The sequence below is a fragment of the Ictidomys tridecemlineatus genome, chromosome 9 (assembly GCF_052094955.1).
Source record: "Ictidomys tridecemlineatus isolate mIctTri1 chromosome 9, mIctTri1.hap1, whole genome shotgun sequence".
NCBI lineage: Eukaryota > Metazoa > Chordata > Mammalia > Rodentia > Sciuridae > Ictidomys > Ictidomys tridecemlineatus.
This window is the reverse complement of record NC_135485.1, coordinates 147,334,119-147,352,810: the sequence shown is the minus strand read 5'-3', so window position 1 is coordinate 147,352,810 and position 18,692 is coordinate 147,334,119. Positions and strand designations below refer to the sequence as shown.

At 47.2% G+C, this 18,692-nt stretch overlaps 1 protein-coding gene across 9 annotated transcripts in view; it reads right to left on the bottom strand.

The window, feature by feature from the left end:
* Positions 1 to 2,200: 2,200 nt before the first annotated feature.
* Positions 2,201 to 18,692, bottom strand: part of Prdm5 (PR/SET domain 5) — a 148,762-nt gene continuing 132,270 nt past the window's right edge. For all 9 annotated transcript variants that reach the window (XM_078022175.1, XM_078022174.1, XM_078022178.1 and 6 more), the window contains 2 exons: positions 12,945 to 13,049; positions 2,201 to 3,921 (listed from right to left, as the gene is read on the bottom strand). In XM_078022175.1, coding sequence (XP_077878301.1) covers positions 3,757 to 3,921; positions 12,945 to 13,049 — 270 coding nt within the window. In that variant the 3' untranslated portion in view covers positions 2,201 to 3,756. The remainder of the gene's footprint in view (positions 3,922 to 12,944; positions 13,050 to 18,692) is intronic.

Sequence of the window (18,692 nt, the reverse complement as noted above, 5' to 3'; positions counted from 1 at the left end):
ACTCGTGCATTGACTAGTGCCATCAGGCTTCAGGAGTCCTGCATTCTTTCCTGTGAAGCACTTGAGTTATTGACATATTTACAATGTTGGAGTCATTTCTTGCTGCCATGCTATATGCTTGGGTAAACAAATAAAAATGTATTTGCCTGAATGTTTGCATAATTAAGAAGCAAAATATGCTACTGAATATTTAGGTAGTTAAATTGTTTTACTCTAGGTAAGTAAATACTATCTGTTTTGCAAGTAAACATGAACATTCACTTCAGCATGTGCCATGCACTGCTTTGAAGAAGGACGAGGAATGTGGGCACTCATCAGCAGTGCCCTTTAGTGCAAGATGGTATGTCTGTTCTGTACTACTCCATGGCCTAGGGAATCTACTGAACCTGCACGTGGATCAGGCTGCAGGCTCCAGAGTTGCTATAGCACAGAACCTTTTATTCGGTCATGAAGGAAATGAACCACCTGGGAGACCTGTCTCAAGCCCCAGCTAGCCGGAGCTGCGCGTCGGCCCCAAACAACCCCTGCCTCAGCTGCTCTGAGAGGTCGAGGTTACGTGCACTCATCTGTTCCAACCCCATCACTTAGAGATGAACAGCATTTCAGGGTTTTTACTTTATTTTTGTTTGTGTGTTTTTTGCATAAGGGAAACTTCACGAGACTGAGAACACTGAAATGTTGACGTGCCATTTTCAGAAAAGTAGCAACTAAGACAGTGGCTGCAGCTTCTATCTAAGACAGTGGCCACAGCTTCTACCACCATGACCTGCTCTCCTGAGCATCGGGTGATTTTGCTGAGATGCTGCTGTACACTGGGTTTCTGATTCTCAGTGATGCTGCTTTTCATGCGTTGTTCTGGGTAAGTCCAGGAGCAAGGCAAAGGTACCTTGGACCAGCTTAGCTCAACATCAGGGACCTCTGCAGACCCAGAAATGCCAAGGCGTGGGAACTTGGGGGCAGGAGCTGGGGCAATGGCAAACACACCTCCTTCTTTCAAGGCAGCTTTGGGAATGTCCACCTGGCACTTCCTACGTAACTGTGCGAGTTACGGTGCTCAGGCTGGTGAAAAATGCTCGTGGTCTTTCCAGTACCTACGCCTCTTATGTAGCTCTGAGGGAGCACAGCCCATGGTTGCCAACACACAGCACAGCCAGGGCTGGAGGCCCTCTGGGGTCCATGTCCACGCCCAGCCAAGGAGTCGGCTGCACAGGAAAGAAGAGAGTTGAGCAAATTATGCATGGCCCAGAGAAGCACACACCAGGGCTGCCCTCCAGACGCACACACAGCTGTGAGGTACATGTTTCTTAAAAGTGTTTTAAGCATCCTCACAACCCCAGGAGCGAATCATCCGTGACCACTGGGCACCATTAACCACAGCCAGCAACGACCAACAGGAGAAAGAAAGGAAAATTTATGCCTGTGACTGTAAAATAAGAAATCCAAGGTGTACAAACATCCCAAATGGCACAGACAGCAAAGGGTAGGGCTCTGCCACATATGTGAAGTCCTCTCAGAACCACGTGACCACCATGTCACCGGCACCTGAGAATCTGGCTTTCTCCCAAGGCTCTTCTGAGCCAAAGCTCCCAGAGCAGGAAAGGAGAGAACCTTCAAAACGGGTGCGTGCAGTCTGCATGTTTGTTCCCGACTACTTATGTTTTAAACTCACCAATGAAGTCTAAAAAGCTCTCTTTATGTTACTGGAGAATGGTTTAAAAGAATACAAATGGTAATAGAGTTGACCTGATCAACAACAATTGTCTTCTGGACAGAGGGTCACAGCATTCGGATAGTCTTTTAAAGACATGTGGGTCTCAGTTCTCTGAAGAGTGGACAGTGATCAGCAGCCCCCACTTTGCCCCAAAGACCCGCGTGCTCTCCAGGGGGCAGCAGAGGGGTTGGGCACTCCTCTTGGCCTGCTCTGGAACAGCAGGCAGCGCCCCTACTTCAGGCAGCTCCCCCGCAGTCCTGCAGACTGTGACACTGACTGAGATTACACAGATTATCGTGTGGCCTCCTTTCCAGTCTCACCCTCGCCACATAATCAGGGCGAGTGATTATAGAGAAGGCCATGCCCAGAGGATCCTGTGGGGCATGTTTCACAATGCACATGACCGGTTCACAGGTAGATGACACGAGCGCCCACCATCATCACTGAACATGCTACAGAGCTGAAGACACACCATGTAAACAGAGGACAGAGAGAGAAACAGGCCAAGTTTATTTTCACAAAATATAGTCTGTAATTTCGGATACAAAGTACTCCAAGTAACCATACTTAGACGTATTCTAAATTATAATTCTAAGGTTTATCTTTTTTAAAGCTATCTCTGATAAATTTAAAATTTAGTATTTTACAGGTTTTAAATGTCTATATTGAATTTTTATGCTTCATTTTAAAATTGTAACTGGGAATGAATATAATTCTAGACAGATTTCCAAAGTCCAGCCCTGTGTCAGCAGACAGCCTGAACCCGTCAGGACCTTGTAACTTCCTTAAGATGAACTGCACTTTCTCTCTTTGTAGTGGTCCCAAACAGAGGCTCATGATTTGGGCCTTTCCCCAGTTTCCTCTGGTCCTGGGTGGCTCAGGATTTTCTGACACCATTGTAAGGCTGCACCGAGCTCTCCCAGGTAAGCTGTTGGATATGCTGCTATCCAGTGCTCCCTGGACGGAGCCTGGCAGGAGCCACTGTGCCCTGCTGGATTTCCCCCATGCACCAGTCCCACTCAGTCCTAGCAACTGCCAGGTCAGCACTTTTTATTCTGGATCCCTAATTATATAAGTTGATAGAAGGTGACTCAAGAGTGTTTCGGAGTCACCTTCTGCCAGAATTCTGGAAAACGTCTTTTGCAAGATGAACTCATGCTCTGAGGCTGGCTGGGCCTGCACATGCCTGTGCTGTGCCTTGGGATGACAGGCAGAGGGCTGCTGGCACCACCAGCTGCAGGCCACCAACTGTGCAGGGGCCAGGCCATGTCTATTTCAGTTATGTACATCTGCATATCACTGATTTCTAAAGATAAGCAGTGCAGACTCAGGAGGGGAAGCTTGAGGAATATTTAAAAGTTCATGGCTACTTTTGCAAAGATCTTATTATAAAATTATTCAGACCATAAATTTCTGTATCTAAATGATGAGTGGAAATTTGTTGCCTGAGAATTCTCTAAAATGAGCAACGATTTAATAGAGGCTTTCATTATCGAATAGCTCTTTATTTTAAACTCATTTGCTGTGTGAAGTGTTAAATAACAAACTCTTGGTCTGTTTCTTAAAAGAGCAAGCATCCATCTGCCATCATCTTGGAGACTTGGAAAATGCTTAGTCTTCTTTCTTCAAAGAAAGAGCAGGGGACCTTGATTTCTGTCTAAATTAGTAAGAACAGTGCTCTAGCCAGTACTGACAGTGTGCACAAAGATAAACACACACAAACAACAAAGTAAAGAGGCCCAGCAGATGGAAGTGCTAACAATCTTCCTTACAGAAAGAGTCAGAACACCCTAACTCGTCTTTGCAACTTTACGGGACAGAGCACAGCAGTATTCTGCAGACTACAGAGGTTTCTTCCCCTCCATTTGTACCACTTGTGGAAAATATAATACTTTTGATGTATTTTACATATGCATCTGCAAACTCCAAAGGTAGGAGAATAAGAGCTCTGAGAGCACAGCTACTTCTGGCCACCTCTGTCACGCTGCGTGAGAGGCAAGACTGGGCTCTCCAGGCACCTTCTAAAAGGCCCCCTGCACAGCCATCTAGCTGTCGGCCACTCCGTGGACATGGTCCCTGTGCACCTTGAGGTAGTCGTTCCTTGTAAACTTCTTGTGGCAGAACTGGCACTCTGCCAGAGGACGGTGGGGATTGTGGGTCATCTTGTGTCGAATCAGCATCTTCTTCAGGCTGAAAGCCAAGTCACAGACCTAGAAGAGACCCAGAGACACCAGTCACACCTTACTGAGAAGCCTCAACTGTCATTCTCACAATAGACTTTATGCAAATTCCTGCTATCCAGTATGCACTCACAAGAATTTAACACCTAACTAATGGACTAAGAAATTCATTACTGTCCCCAGGGATATTGCATTTACTCATGTCCAGTGGAGAGTGGTGACTTGAATCATGGTCTCTGACTGCCTCATGGCTGTGTTTGTGCTGGGAACTTCCTGTGCCAAGGTGCAGGTCAAGAATGCCCAGTTGCTATGGTGACGCCCAGCCTGAGGAGGTCTGTAAAAAGGTACAGAGCTATATCAGCCTGCACCTTGAGCTCAGGCACAGCTCTCAGGGATAGAGAATTCTGAGCTTAACAAGATGATCCTAAAGTCTTGCCAGTGCTGCGTCCTTCAGATTGCCTGCTTTGCAGAAACTTTACCACAAATAACCTTTTGATGAAACCTATGTATTAAACGTGCTAAGCCAGCTCTGGATCACTGCTGCTCCATCAGAGGACACTGTCCCACTTGCTCCCAGCTTTCTCTCTTATGTGTTTGTCTTTTCTCAGTCTCTCATTGTCCCTTACTGGTTTCTGAATTAACAGCCACTGCAGAGCGGGCGTGGCAGCATCCTTTGTGCCATGACCACCCCATGGCACCAGCAGCTGGATTTAAACACTGCAGAGAGCAAGTCCCTGGTGAGGAGAGCTTCCTTACCATGGTGGAAGCCCAGGAAGCCTCCAGAGCACCAGGCCCTATGGTCTAGGTGGCATTTCTCTGAATGGCCCAGCCTTGCCTCCCAATCGGCACCAGACGCCCTCTCTGGGTGCCCTTCTGGGAGGCCCCTCTTGTGAAGCCAGTGGTAAACTTCACGGGGAGTGTGGTGAGGGTACTCAGCCCCTCCTCCACTTCCTTCTTTCTTGTGACGCAGGCTTTGTTTGGGGAATGCCACAGTGTGCTCCACATGAGCCCTGCATGGTGCCACCCGGCTCAGTGTGCACTGAGCAGCCTAACGATGAACTACGTTAGCACAGAACATGTGGAGCACTGTTGCCGAAGTTATAAAAGGAAACGAAATGGAATTCCCAGTGTGGAATCATTCACAAAAAACCCACTCACACAAGTGTCCTCGGAGTCCATCTGTTCTACACTGAAGCATGCTTACACATGCGAAAACAAAGAATGCGGTGCCAGAGAAGAGCTGTGTGGCACTCTAGGAGAGCTGGCACTGGACAGCAAGGCTAGAAAGCACTGGAACAGTGAGTGTACACTGGGCAGGTGGGAGGGCAGCCACCAGATGCCATGCAGTGGTGTTGTGGGAGGTGCAGGAGCTTCAGGTCCCTGGCCCTCCAGGGAAGCCTGCCCTGAGCACCGAGCTTGAAGCAAAACCTGCCATCTGGTCTGTGACTTCTACACAGCACTGCCCACTGTTCCTTGAGCATCTCACCCTCTAGTCTCGGTGGCATGAGGGCAGGGTCTCTATGTTCTGCCACTCAGCATCCAGAGTGTAAGGCAAGGGCCACAGTGATGGCATTCATACATACTCGTGGAGTGACCACTGGGGTCTTCTCGCTCATCACTTACTAAGGAGGTCAGCACAGACAGACTATCCCTTTTAACTCTGCCTCCTTCCCCTGCAAAAGGACGACATGGTGGTTACCTCACAGGATTTTAAAATTAAATAAAATAAGCTATGCAAATTGGTGTTATGCTGTGAACACTAAATAAATGTCAGTGCCTTTTTTTCTTCCTTCTTCTCTAGCAAGGAGCATCATCGGTAGCTTGGACAGAATAGCCTGTGTCACCAGGAGGGAGCCAAAAGCCACTGCAGGTGGGATTTGAAGGAGGATGTAGCTGTTGAAAGAGGAGAAACACCTTGGAGTAGGCACGTGGCTTTGCAACAGGTGACTCCCAGACCAGGCTCAGGAAAGGACGCATTCCTCCTGCAACAGCTGACCAGCATGAGTTCTGGGATCACAGTCAGACACAGACTATGCACCTTCACAGTTACTGGAGAACACAGCAAGGTGTCTCAGTGGAGGCAGGGGAAGGAGGAGGGACCTGAAACATGGAGCATCGAGCACGGAGACAAGACACAGGAACTGTGATGGCAGGGAAGGAGTCAGACCCTGTGGAAGGACTGAGATTAGCAGAAAGGGCAGCCTCCAATAGGTCCTGCACTGGAGACCCATGCTTCCCAGAGTCACACCCCACACAAACACATGTCCAAAGGGAGGACAGGATGTACGGGGAGGCCCTGGGGAGTGGTCACTGCTGAGCAAAGTCCTCCAGGTCCTGGAGGGTTAGAGGCCTCCCAGAACCAGGCATGCCACCTGGTACCTCTAGTTAAGGCGTCATCCACAGGGTGCTGATGCAGGCTCATGCACAAAGGACAAACATGAGCCACAGTTAATGGGGGTGCTCACTTGGATACAATCAGAAGGGACTATCTTCCGGCTGTCAAAGAAGAATCATACTTTCAAAAAGGTTTAGAGGCAAGAGAAAGCAGAGGGAAGAAATGGATATTATAATCAATGTGATTTTATATATAAGATGGAAATAAAGAGTATAACTGCATCAGTACAAATAATCATGAAGAGAAATGTCAAGAGATTGACAAAATTAACCAGCTGATATCAGCTAGAAATGGGATTGTCTTATTGTTCTCATTTGCTTCCATATTTTCCCACTTTTATGATATTAAAAAGTAACCTTTTATAATAAAAAAGCAAATATTATTTTGAAGTACAGAACACAGCCAGCTGAGGGTGGGCTTCATGTGACCACCTGGAAGACAGACTTGTTATGGGCAGGAAAATACCCAAAGTCTATGAAATAATTTTGAACAAATTAAGAAAGTATCTGTGAAAAGTATTTCCAAGTGACATAAACGTGTTCGTAAGTATATCTTAACTCGCCATCATGAGGAAGACAGGAAAGCTATCTGCCATGTCCTCTTTCTCTGGCCCTTCTCCAAACCCAGGGTCAAAGTGAACAAGTGATGACAACTTCTCAGTGGCTTTCTTTTGAAATCCGATGCAGAGTGCTTTCCTTCCACTCCTGAAGGGCCTGGAACCTCCAGCTCCACCTGCACCTGCACCTGCTCCTGCTCCTGGGCCGGCTACCTCCTCTCCCAGTGCCCCTCCCACCTGAGCCTCCCTCTGTCTCACCCACTGCCCAGTTGCTCTTCCTGGAGCTGACCCCTCGTCTCCTAAGGAACTGAGTTGCTTTCACAGAGGGTTCTTTCCTAACCACTCTTTTGTAGCCCAAGTTCTTTCCCTTCTCTTTTCCAGTCTTTTTGAGATTGTAGTGAGATATTCATTCAGATTTACTTGTTGAATGTTGTGCTCCACAAGGGCCTGAGTGCTGCGGGCCAAGACCACTGCCCACTCTGCCTTCCCAATGCACGCCACTGCTCGCATGGTGGCTGGGAGTCAACTGCCAACTCCTCAGATGTAGCACTTTTGGGGCTCACAGAGCATCTGTCTTTTCTGTAGTTGTTCATGCTGTCATCCCTGTCTACAGGAGGAAACGAGGCACAGGAGAAGAACCAGACTCCCAGGTCCCCAGAACCAGGATGTGACTTCCAGGATAAGAATGCAGGATGTTGGGGCTATGTCTCGCCTCTCCCTGTCCCTGGGCCATATGTGATGCAGGCTATTGCTTCATCAAGACACACGGAACCACACTCTCCCTACCCACCATTTAAAAACAGAGATGACTCTGACAATTTAGAGAAGGTCTGGGAGAGCTGGGTGCAGCAGCAAGGTGGGAGGCAGGCCCCTGCAGGTACATTCACACCTTGGCCATGGGTGCAGGGAATGGAAGGAGGCCAAGCAAGTCGCTGCAGCTGCCAGTCATGGCATGAATTAAGGCACCCTCCAAGTCCACATAGGAGATAGGGGTGCAGCCCAGCAGAGGGCAGGATGAGAGCCAGGTAGGGAGCACCTGAGGCCACACTTGTGAAGCTACCTGAACACTAGAAGCTTTGCCTTCAGTAGCTTCAATGTGGTATTAGGCCCCCAAGGACATTCTTAAAAAATCAGCCACATGCAAGGACATTTACACATGCTGAGAACAGTGAGAACAAGAAGAACAGTGACACTTCCTTTTCTCCTTTCGACTGTAGCTCTTATCCAACCCTGACCCACTCTGACCTTATACTGACTTACGTGCCACAGAATGAAAACCCTCCAAACCTCCAGTTATGCTCTAGACTGTTTTAAAGTAAAGTAAACAAGATTTTTCACAGAAAGTAGCTGGAGAGATGGGAATTGGAACCCTATTGGAACATCTTCAGCTAACAGATACTTAATCCCACACAATGAGCCCACCGCTTTGGTTGAGAAGAAAATGACAGAGAACACACTTCTTGACCTCGTGACTGCAGTCTAAGGAGCAGGGCCATAACCATGCGGTCAGGAGAGGCATGGGGGCCAGTGGGATCAGTGCCTGGACTGAGGAGGCCCAGCTCTAAGGAAGAGGCAGCCAAGACTGGATCTGGAGGGAGGTCATGAGTGTCAGGTTCTGGGTGGGTGGGCTGTGACGGGGAGGGGAGAGAGGAAACGCAGAGAGGCTGAGGATGTTAACATATGGCCTATCACACCCGAGGGTTAGAGAATCAGCTTGCTGGAAACAACCCATGGAGGACTTGGAGACCAAAGAAGAACATGGAAGGACATCCTGTTAGGGGTAGGAATTCATCAAAGGGTTCAAGTGGAGACTGAATTGGAATATCATTTAGTCTGCAAATGAGAGCATGAGATGGGAGTCAGGGAGGCCAGTGACTTGCACTGAACTAAGACATGGCTACTTATCAGCTTCCTGCATGGCAGACACTGTTCTAGGTTTGAGGACACAGGCAAGTTTGAGATGAGCGTTATGGGCAAAGACAGGAGAGTGGTCTGTTGAGCAGCCTCTGCAATGCTCCAGGCGGCTACAGTGCAGCTGTGGAGCTGTGACACCACTCAGATGCCAACTCACCTAAGAACACTTATAATGCTGGACTGGGTGTTGGGTGAGAGAAAAAGAGGATTGAGGGTGGCAAATGGAATTTAGAGGTGGCCTTTGGTTGGAGAAATACCTAGAAGCAGTACTGACGGAAGAAATTAAAATATGACAAAGAACAATATTTCAGGCAAGTCGCTAAGAGGATTTTATCCTAGAGTTTGTCAGAAGCAATCATTGAGAAGCACATGGCTGAGCTTACGTTAGGCCATGACTACCAACCCTAGAGAAGTAAAAATGATTGTAAGAAGGTATTTTAAATAATCAACAAGTTGGGTAACCTAGGTAAAACACACAAGTTCCTTGAAACACATAAATTACTAAAACTGACACGAGATGAAATGAAAAGTCTCAACAGACCTATAACAAATAAAGAGACTGAGTCAAATTCAAACATCCCAGCAAAGAGAAATCCCAGACTTTAAGTGCTTGACTTCTACCAGACATTTAAAGAAGAATATAAATCTTTCAGAAAGAGGGGGAGGAGGGAAAGGAGAAGAATCTCAGAGAAGGAGAACACTACCTAACTCATTCTGTGAGGGAGCATGACGCTGATGCCAAAGCCAGACAAAGATATCACAAAGAGAGTGAACAACAGAACAAGATCCTTTATGAATCTAGAGGCAAACATTCTCAAACAAAACCCAAGCTATGTCTAACAGCCTCTTAAAAGGCTCCTAAACCACAACCAAGTGGAATTCATCCCAGGGCTACAGAAGTGGTTCAAAAAGAAAAACAAGTACATTATACCAATGGAGCAAAGGAAAAAATGAACACGTCAATTTCGATAGATGCAGGAAGGGCATTTGACAAAATCCAGCACTTTTTCTTCTGTTTGAAAACAAAAAAACACTCAGAAAACTAAGAGAGATGGAAACATCCCCCACATAACAACGGGCATTTGTGAAACTTACAGCTAAGATCATATTCAATGGTGAAAGAGTGAAAAATCCAGATCCCTGCCTTATGCCATATGTAAACATTAACTCAAGATGGACCAAAGACCTACATCTAAGACTCAACATGATAAAACTTAGAGGAAAAAAAATGAACAGAAGGGTGAAAAACTTCTTAACTTTTGATTTGGGAATGGATTCATACATCAAAAGTATTATTAAATAAAGAAAAATGTATAACTTGGACAATATATTATTGTCAGGATATTATCAAGGAAACATATTATTGTCAAGAATCTTATCAGGAAAGTAAAAAGAAAACCTATACAATGGGAGAAAATGATTGCATTTCATATATCTGATAAGGGTCCAGAATCCAAAATGTATTAAAACAAACTCTTAGAAGTCGACAACAACCAAAATAAGCAATTCAGTTTTTCAATGGCAAGGACTAGACAGACGTTTCTCCAGAGAGGACACACAAATGTGTGTCAAACAGCACATGTCAGAAGCTCAGCACCGCTAGTCCTGAGGAGTGTAAATAAAGACTACACCCAGAACTTAAAAAGAAAACAAACAAAAAAGCAACTAATCAAAGAACAAAACACAGAAATGCAAGTGTGGGCAGGCAGTGGAACAGGGAGCCTCCTGCACACATGTATGGATGTGAACAGTTCAGCTCTGTGGGAGAAGCATGGCAGCTCCCCAGACAGCAAGAAACCACCCTGCAACTCCCAGTTCCACCCTGGAGAGGGGTGTGTCCAAGAACTGAAAATGCACTATGTGAACGTCTACAGCGTTCGGGTCCCTGGGTAAGCGAAATAACCAGGACACAGGGGATGCAGAGCCAAGGAAGCAATTGCAACTGCATGCTGAGGTTTATTTGCAAGTTTCTTTTATATTTTTCTTCTAACAAAGCAAGCAATTCTTCAGTAACACTTCACCCACATTGCCCAAATATCATGCCTCAGCGGGTACACAGAGCTAAATTCAGATTGTTCCTGTCTATTTGATAAGTACCCTCCTAAAGTTCTTTGTAGACATTATCTAATCCCCTGAGGATGTATTTGCTTCTTTAGAATGTACTGTTCCCAGATCAAGTATGCAGGAAGCTTCTTCCTCTTGGCCAAACCATGCAGAACTTGTGACTTGCGATAAGGGGAAGAGAACTTTTCCTCCTCCTAACTGAGGTTTGCCTCAGCTGACCTAAATCACAGCCACAGCTCTTGCAAAGTATCAGGCCTGAGGGAGCTAAACTCTGCACACTCAAACCCCAACAGCACTATCCACAACAGTCCAGAGGCAGACACAGCCCATGTGCCCGCCCATGGCAGGAGGACAAATGCAGTGGGACACCATCTAGCCAGGAGAAGGGACAACCCACTGACACAGCCACAAGGGGAACTCGCGACACCTGGTGAGTGGGAGAAGCCAGTGTGCACACACACACTGCGTGAACTCACGTTAACAGTCCTGAATGGGAAAATCTATAAGGTGAAATCAGTCTGGAGGCTGCCTGGCCGGAGGCTGGGGAGTAACGGTCCCTGTGCATACAGCTCTGTTCTGGTGCTATGACAATGTCTTGGAACCAGAGATGGTTCTCAATGCTATCACTGAACTGACAGCCCTGGAATACTTCCTTATGAAACTCACGTGTTACAGGGACTTCAACTCCACAACTGCAGCCACACGCCCCTTGGCAGGGCTGCAGGCTGGGTGGGCACACCCAGCGTGGGATCAGAAGCGTGAGGGAGTGCCATGCACAGCCAGCAGCATGGGAGCTGCCTAGAAGAGAGGGACTGGTGTCCTTGGGAAGCAGGGCTGCCAGGTGGCAGTTAGGAGGACAGCTGTGGGAGCATCAGCAGCTCATGCTCTGCTGAGCAGGCACAGCCCAGGGAAGCTGAGCAGGTTCTCAGAAATGTGGACCTTCACTCAACAGACCAGTCGGGCTGCAGATGAGGGCTGGAGAGCTCGGCACTCAGAGGAGTCAACAGACAGAAGGAGACAAGAAGAAAGTAAAGCATGAAAAACAACACTGCTCTTTTAGATGCTCGGCAAAGGTATTCCATGTAGACAGATAGCAGTGTGTGACGGAGGGAAGATGTCCACGCACCATCAGGATCTAATTCCAGGCCCATGTCTGTCAGCGCTGCTGTGCGATTATGTCACTCAAATGGGTGCTGCCTTTTATGCTCCCCAAAAAAGCAGCAAGGAGTGGAGCTATGGAAATGCCTAGGCCAGGACCGCAGCTCCAATGCACAACAGAACCCTCTGCATGCGCTTCCTTCTCCTAGGCAGCCTTCTGCCGACTGGGGAGAGAGGACCCCGGCCCAACCCTAGCACCAAAGCTTCCTGAGGACAAGCACAGTGTCTTGCATCCATACCCGTCCTCTCAGGGCTGCTCACTGCAGACTGTGCCCCCTGGCTCCCCAGTTCTTGGAATTTACAGGGAATCCATGCCATTAGCCAATGTCACAACTCTGAGGTTTCTTCCTAAAATTGAGCTACACTAATTCTCTTTTTGACTTTTGTCAAAAGTAAGCATCCTCTTGCTTTCCTTAACACCAGTGCCAGCTCTGTCAACTGTCAACTTCTTGAGACAAATACATCACTGGCTAAGAAGCCTCTCTGTCACAACTTAATCAATGCTCAGATACTGAGAACGGTAGTCTTTTTTCCTTTCAAAATCATGTAAACTGCTATGTTAATGATTCCATTTCAATGAATCATAATTTGGTCAGAAGCAGAAACTATAGACAGCATTATTTAACACAGAGGCTTCATATGTATTTTAGAAATTCACCATTTGGATTTAACAAAGTAAATAATACCCATGATCAACCAGATCTTTGGTTTGATGTTAGTAAGTGGTCAAAGAGGTGGCAGGCACTTGAATGGCACTCTGGAAGGAAGATCCAAAGGAAGAGCAGCGTTTACTTGCTGCTAGGAAGCCACAGGGAACCGTGGCGAGACAAGGGCCATGTGTGATCACAGGGGTCACCTCACCCAAAGCCACAGGCCATGCTGCATGGCAGGCAGAGGGGTGATACCAACAGGCTGTGGAGTACGTGGCTCCTGCCTTGCAGGAGACAGGGAAGGGGAGCCACTCACGTCACACTGGAAAGGCTTCTCTCCCGTGTGTGTCCTCTTGTGCTCCTCCAAGCCTCGCTTCTGGCTGAAGGCTTTGCTGCACTCCGAGCACTTGTAGGGCTTCTCCTGTGGGGAGACCAGAGGGTCAGGGAGGTGCAGTCACCAGGGTTGGGGGTACCACCCCAACTGAAATGTCCCTAGCAGCATGGCACATCCTGTCCTGGCAGGACTGGGGGTGGCCTTTGTGATCCAACTCCTTTGCCTCACTCCAGCTACTCCTTTTGGCCTAGGATGCTGTAAGATGCACTGGGGTCCTGAGAAGAGAGCACGAGGATTCCGATCTAGGTGCTGAACTACCAGCTCAAAGGTGTTCCTGAACCCAATTTTGGTAAGTTTATACAGATACAACTCAACTTTAGTTCGCGTATTCTAATTTCTGTTACCCGACATTTTTTTCCTAATAAGATATTCTTTTTTTTAACCTAAATTACTTTTAAAAATGAAGTATTTAAAAAAATTGTTGAATACAGATTCTTAAGGAAAACATATATCTCAAAAGGAAGAGAAAAAGAAACGTCCAAATTCCTTAACCATCTTTGATCCTGGGAACTTGACTGTACGATCACCTTTTCAGTCTGAACTGGAACTAAAATAAATGACATTGTTCTCTTTAATGGCTGGCAGGTTGCTACTCAGTGCATAGTGAAAATGTTATTTTAGATTTAAGGACACTTACTGGTTTTGTTTTTTCAATTATACCTTCAAAATACTTTTTTCAATTATACCTTCAAAATATATGCTTTTCATTTCCTCTTATATTAACACATTATATTTACATTATTATAAGTTTTTTTCAGACCAGAAAACAGCATATAAGTAGCAAGGCAGACCCCTGTGCCCCACCAGCAAACAGGTAGGCTGTTGGGGCCCCAACCCTTCCTGAGAACCTCCCCCTCCAGGGCCATGGGACCACCCCCCTGGTGTGTGTACCCTTCGCCTGTCTCTGTACTTTACCACTTGGGTATGATGAGTTCCCAAGCAAGACAGCCTATTATTTTGCCTTTTTAAAGTATAGAAAGAATTCATGCTATATTTTTTGTGTGTACTTTTGAATCAAATTTCATTTTCTTCTCAAAATATCTTTATGAGCTCCCAGTCCTCACTTTAATTTTCTGAACAATATATTGCTCCAACTCATTTTTAATGCCGGGTGGTATCCCGTTCAATGGCTATATCTCAATTCACTTACTCTCCACTGATGGACAGTTAAATCTTTCCCACATTTCCCTCTTGCAAACAATGTTGTGTGAATGATCTTGCACATGTGCATACTGTGGGTGAGGGCATTTTTCCAAGGGGAGAGTGTTGGATGGGACCCCAACACTTCTGGGAACAGCAGATAGCACTACAAAGTTCATGAGCCATCCTACACTCCAACTTCCAGTGTGTACTTGTGGGTCTTCTTATGCTACATGTCCTTGGTACTTGAGTGTGCAGACTTTAATAATTCAGTTGTTCCCCAACTTATCATGGGCCATGGTCTGACAAACTGCACATGCATCTGACATGCCTAGCTTGACCAACACCTAGGCTTAGCCCAGAGTACCCTGTGACCATGTGGCTGCCTGGGGGCTGCTGGGAGCTAGGCTCCCTGCTGCTGTGCACCACACTGAGAGAGCCTCCCACCCACTGCAAATCCTAAACCCAGAAGATCAGAATCCAATTCCCAACACAGTCTCCACTGAGGCAGGCCATTTGGGTGCCACTGCTAAGCTAGACCTTCACAAGGTAAGGGCTGTCTGTGCTGTCCTCATGGAAAGCAGGACCTCCTGTGTCTGAAGTCATCTTTGTCTGGAATCACCCTCTTCACCTCTAGATCCATGTCATTGTAATATGTAAAGTTAGCATTTGCCTGTTGCCTGGGACAGACATTCTTTCCCTTTCCAGCAGTTGGTATCCTCACGCATAAGAAGTGATAAGCAGCATAAGAATTTTTCAATCCAAGTTTTTGTGTTCCAAAGGTCAAAGTTTTAAGAAGGCACGTTTTGTGATTACTGATATACATGAACGTACCTCTAACACTAACTTTCTGCCCTGCTTTTATCGTATTTGTTTTCTAAGTTTCCCCCATGTATGTTCTTAAATGTTTTGAATCAACCCTTTTACCCTGCATGGGTTCAGAGACTATCAACTCTGTTTCCATCTTTTGCATGGCTGTCCTTGGTTTTTACTGTGTATGTTTGACACCATCTAAAGTTTACCTGCTTTCCTGCCTGCTGAAAAATACCATGGTACAGGATGACCCTAGCTTAGGTGTCAGTGTGCAGCAGTATTTATGCATTTCCGCGTTCTTAATGCAGGTCTTAGTTCAGGCTGCATTACTACAGATGGGTGCTCAAATCAACAGAAAATGGCTCCTCGCAGTTCTGGAGGTTAAGTCCATGGTCAGGTTGCTAGGACGGCTAGGTTCCAGTGAGGCCCTTTGCAGGCTGCAGACTGCCTGTCCTGGCTTGGTGGAGGGAGAGACCTTGGTCCCACTCACGAGGCTCCACCCCCTGGTGTCCTCACTCCCAAAGGCCCACTCAGGCCAAGGTCTTCTTGCACAAGAGATGATCTTGTTTTACGTCTTCAGTGAGGTCTAGCGACACACACATCTGTTTACCAGTTTTCCTGCTTTCTTATGTATCTGACTTACAAAGACCTGTTAGTGGTCAATTTTGGTTTTATTTGAAAGCAACTGTTTCTCATTTGCTATTGAATGAAAAACCAAGGACAGCCACACAAAGGATGGAAACAGAGTTGATAGTCTCTGAACCCGTGCAGCGTAAAATGGTTGATCTAAAACATTTAAGAACATACATGGGGGAAACTTGGAAAACAAAAAATAAATAAATAAAATCAGGGCAGAAAATTTGAATGAAAGCCGACACTCTGATTAGATATAGACTAGACTCATTCTATTCTTTGTATCTTGATTCCTCTTTTCCACTTCCAGGTCTTTGTGTTGCACTTTATGACATTTGTTCACAATCAGTTGACTGATTCTCTTCCCAGCTGTTAATAACCTGTGGTTTAACAGGACCATTTGAGCTTTTCAATGCTGTTACTGTATTTTTCATTTCTAAAGGTTTCACTTGTTTCTTTTCCAATTCTATTTAATCTTTAGATACAACATGACCTTTTTACTCATGTAACTCATATTTATTTTAAAATGTTCTAGACGTTTGCCAGTTTTCTTCACCTGAAATGTCATATCTAAATTTAAGGCCATCTAGTTCTGCTCCCTGTGGTTTCCCCTCCTCCTGCTCTGGCTCCTGTTTCTGTGGTTCTGGAATCGTGAGCTCATGCTTGGTGGTCTTTATCTGCTGGACTCCTGTGACCTGCCCCGAGGTGGAGGGTTAGCCCCACAGACTGCACGTGTGTGTGTTCCTGCCTTGCACTCTAGGAAGCTGTCAATCAAAGGCTGTGTCAGGTGTACTTCCTGCCTGAGACTCTTGTGGCTAGGCAAGTATGTTAAGTCTGAACTCCGAGCACACTTGAGGAAAGGTCTGTGGTTACAAACAAGGAGAATGCTCTCCCAGCCAGTAGTTACTCCAAGCTAGTTAAAAGCACCCACTATTGCCAAAGGTGGATGGTTACTAGTCCCTGGGATCACCTTGAGCACAGTCCTTTGAGGGTCTCAGCACTGTCCCATGACCTGAGCTCAATGCTCCATCTTTCCCTGACTCCTTCAACCACCAGGTCTCAGGAAGACCTGCCCTGGCCATACCTGCTGGCCCACCTCCTCACTTCTGCTTCTCTCTGGCACCCAGCTGCACGTTGGCTGGCTGGGACCTAGGGACACTGTCACACCCTTACAAGCTCGGATGTCAGCTGTTGGCCTTACTTCACCCAGCATCTCTGGAGGCTCCACAGAGGGCCTTTTCTCAGGATATGGAGCATCTGCCAGGTGGCCAGAAATGGAAGTGTGTGTACTTTTGAAGATGTAAAAGGATACTTTGAATGAGTGTCACAGTTGTTTGGAGAATACTCTTCTTCACAGCTCAGCAATCGATGTCATCAGTGCTTCTCCTGCCAGCCTGAATAAACAACCTCTCTTCCCTTATCGCATTACCTTTGCACTGATTATTTCTTCAAATTCTTCAAAGCTTTTTAAAAACATTAAAAGGAAAATGTAGTGCTAAGAATTTAGAGTAGAAATTACTTGGAGTTTCTGAGACTGCTCATTAAGGTCCTTTTAACGGCCATGTGATTTAGTGAAACATGTATTTTAAAACACATAGACACTAATATGAAGTACGTAAGAAGAAAAGCTCTTCTTCCTACAGTTTGAAAGACTGAACGTTCTGAAGATGTGTACCCTAGGGCAGCTGCTGGGCAAAGAGCAACCTGACAGGACCAGCCCTGAAAGGGCTAGTGTGAGCGCAGCTCCAGGATGAGAAGCCAGAGCGGCAAGACTGAGCGGCCAGGTCAGGGTGGCTCCTCTCAGTGATGCTGCCCAGCTGCACCCCAGACAGGTCTCACGCTCTAGCTCCCTGTGGGCTGCAGAGGTGCTGGTGAGAGGCAGAGAGTCAGCAGAAGGTGCTCACAGCCCTCGATGTACTGGGCACTTGCGTATCTGAACAGCAGAGCCACCCACAGGATGGCCTCAGTGACAGGCTACCGTGCAGTCCCAGGTCACTGCACTTACATTTTCCTCGCCTACCTTCTCTTTAAAAGACTCCATGGGTAGACCACCATCACTGTGTGTCTACTTGTGTTCTTGTGGGAAAACGGGGTGAAATTCACGCTCCTCCAGTTCCTTCAGTTTGAGAACCGCAGGCTGACAAGGGCCAGGGAGGAAGCAGGTCTCAATCCACCTGGCCTCCCTCCTCTCCACCCAGAACCACTGGAATCCATGAGTCCCTAGTTTTGCTCCAAGAGGCATTTGTGGTCAGCTTTCCACACCAGTCTAGAGAGAAAGGCTGTCCTCAGACCAGGGAGTCCTGTGGAAGGCAGCTGGGTGTGCCTTCGAATGTCTGTCCCTTCGCAGTCCCTAGACTCACAGGAAGCTGAGATTCTTTCTGAACATCTCACAAGAAGGAATGCAGTCCTAAGAGATCCTGGTCACACTGTCCACAAGGCTCCTTGGAAAAGCCTCTCATGCCCACCTTTGAAAGGAATTCCATCTCATGTAAGTGGCATTCAAAGCAAGTGCTGGAGAGTCCTGCCCCAGGAAGCTGCCCTGAACTGACAGAGCAGAGCAGTTGCAGGTCACTTACACCAAAAGCTGAGAAACGTACGAACGAGATGGAGGAGGTAAGTGCGTTCTTCCTTAGAAAGGAAACTCTCACCCTCTTCTCACTCGTCCTGCTCATGGCCCTATGAGCCCGTCGGGAACACAGGCAGCCCAGAAGCACAGCGGAGAGCAGAGAAGGCCGAGTGGTGCAGGGTACCACCCAGGGAGACGCCACTCACGCCTGGCCCCCTCCTCAGGGCCTATGAGAACACCACTGTCTGGCGCGTCCCTGAGTCTCCTCAGCCCAACTCCAGTGCGGCAGGGCCCGGGCATGTGTGCAAGGTGTGAGAGGACTGGGACTCTGGTTGCCCAGGCTCGCTGAGGACCATGTAGGTGAAGTACTTGTCCGCCGCTGACACAGCAATGGACCGCATGACAGAAAGCTCAGGAAGCAAGGCAGGCTCTGACACCTTCCTAAAAAGCTGACAGCAGAGCTGAGGCCGAGCTTCGCTGCCCTCAAGGGCACTCTGGACGACTCACAGGCCCACGTG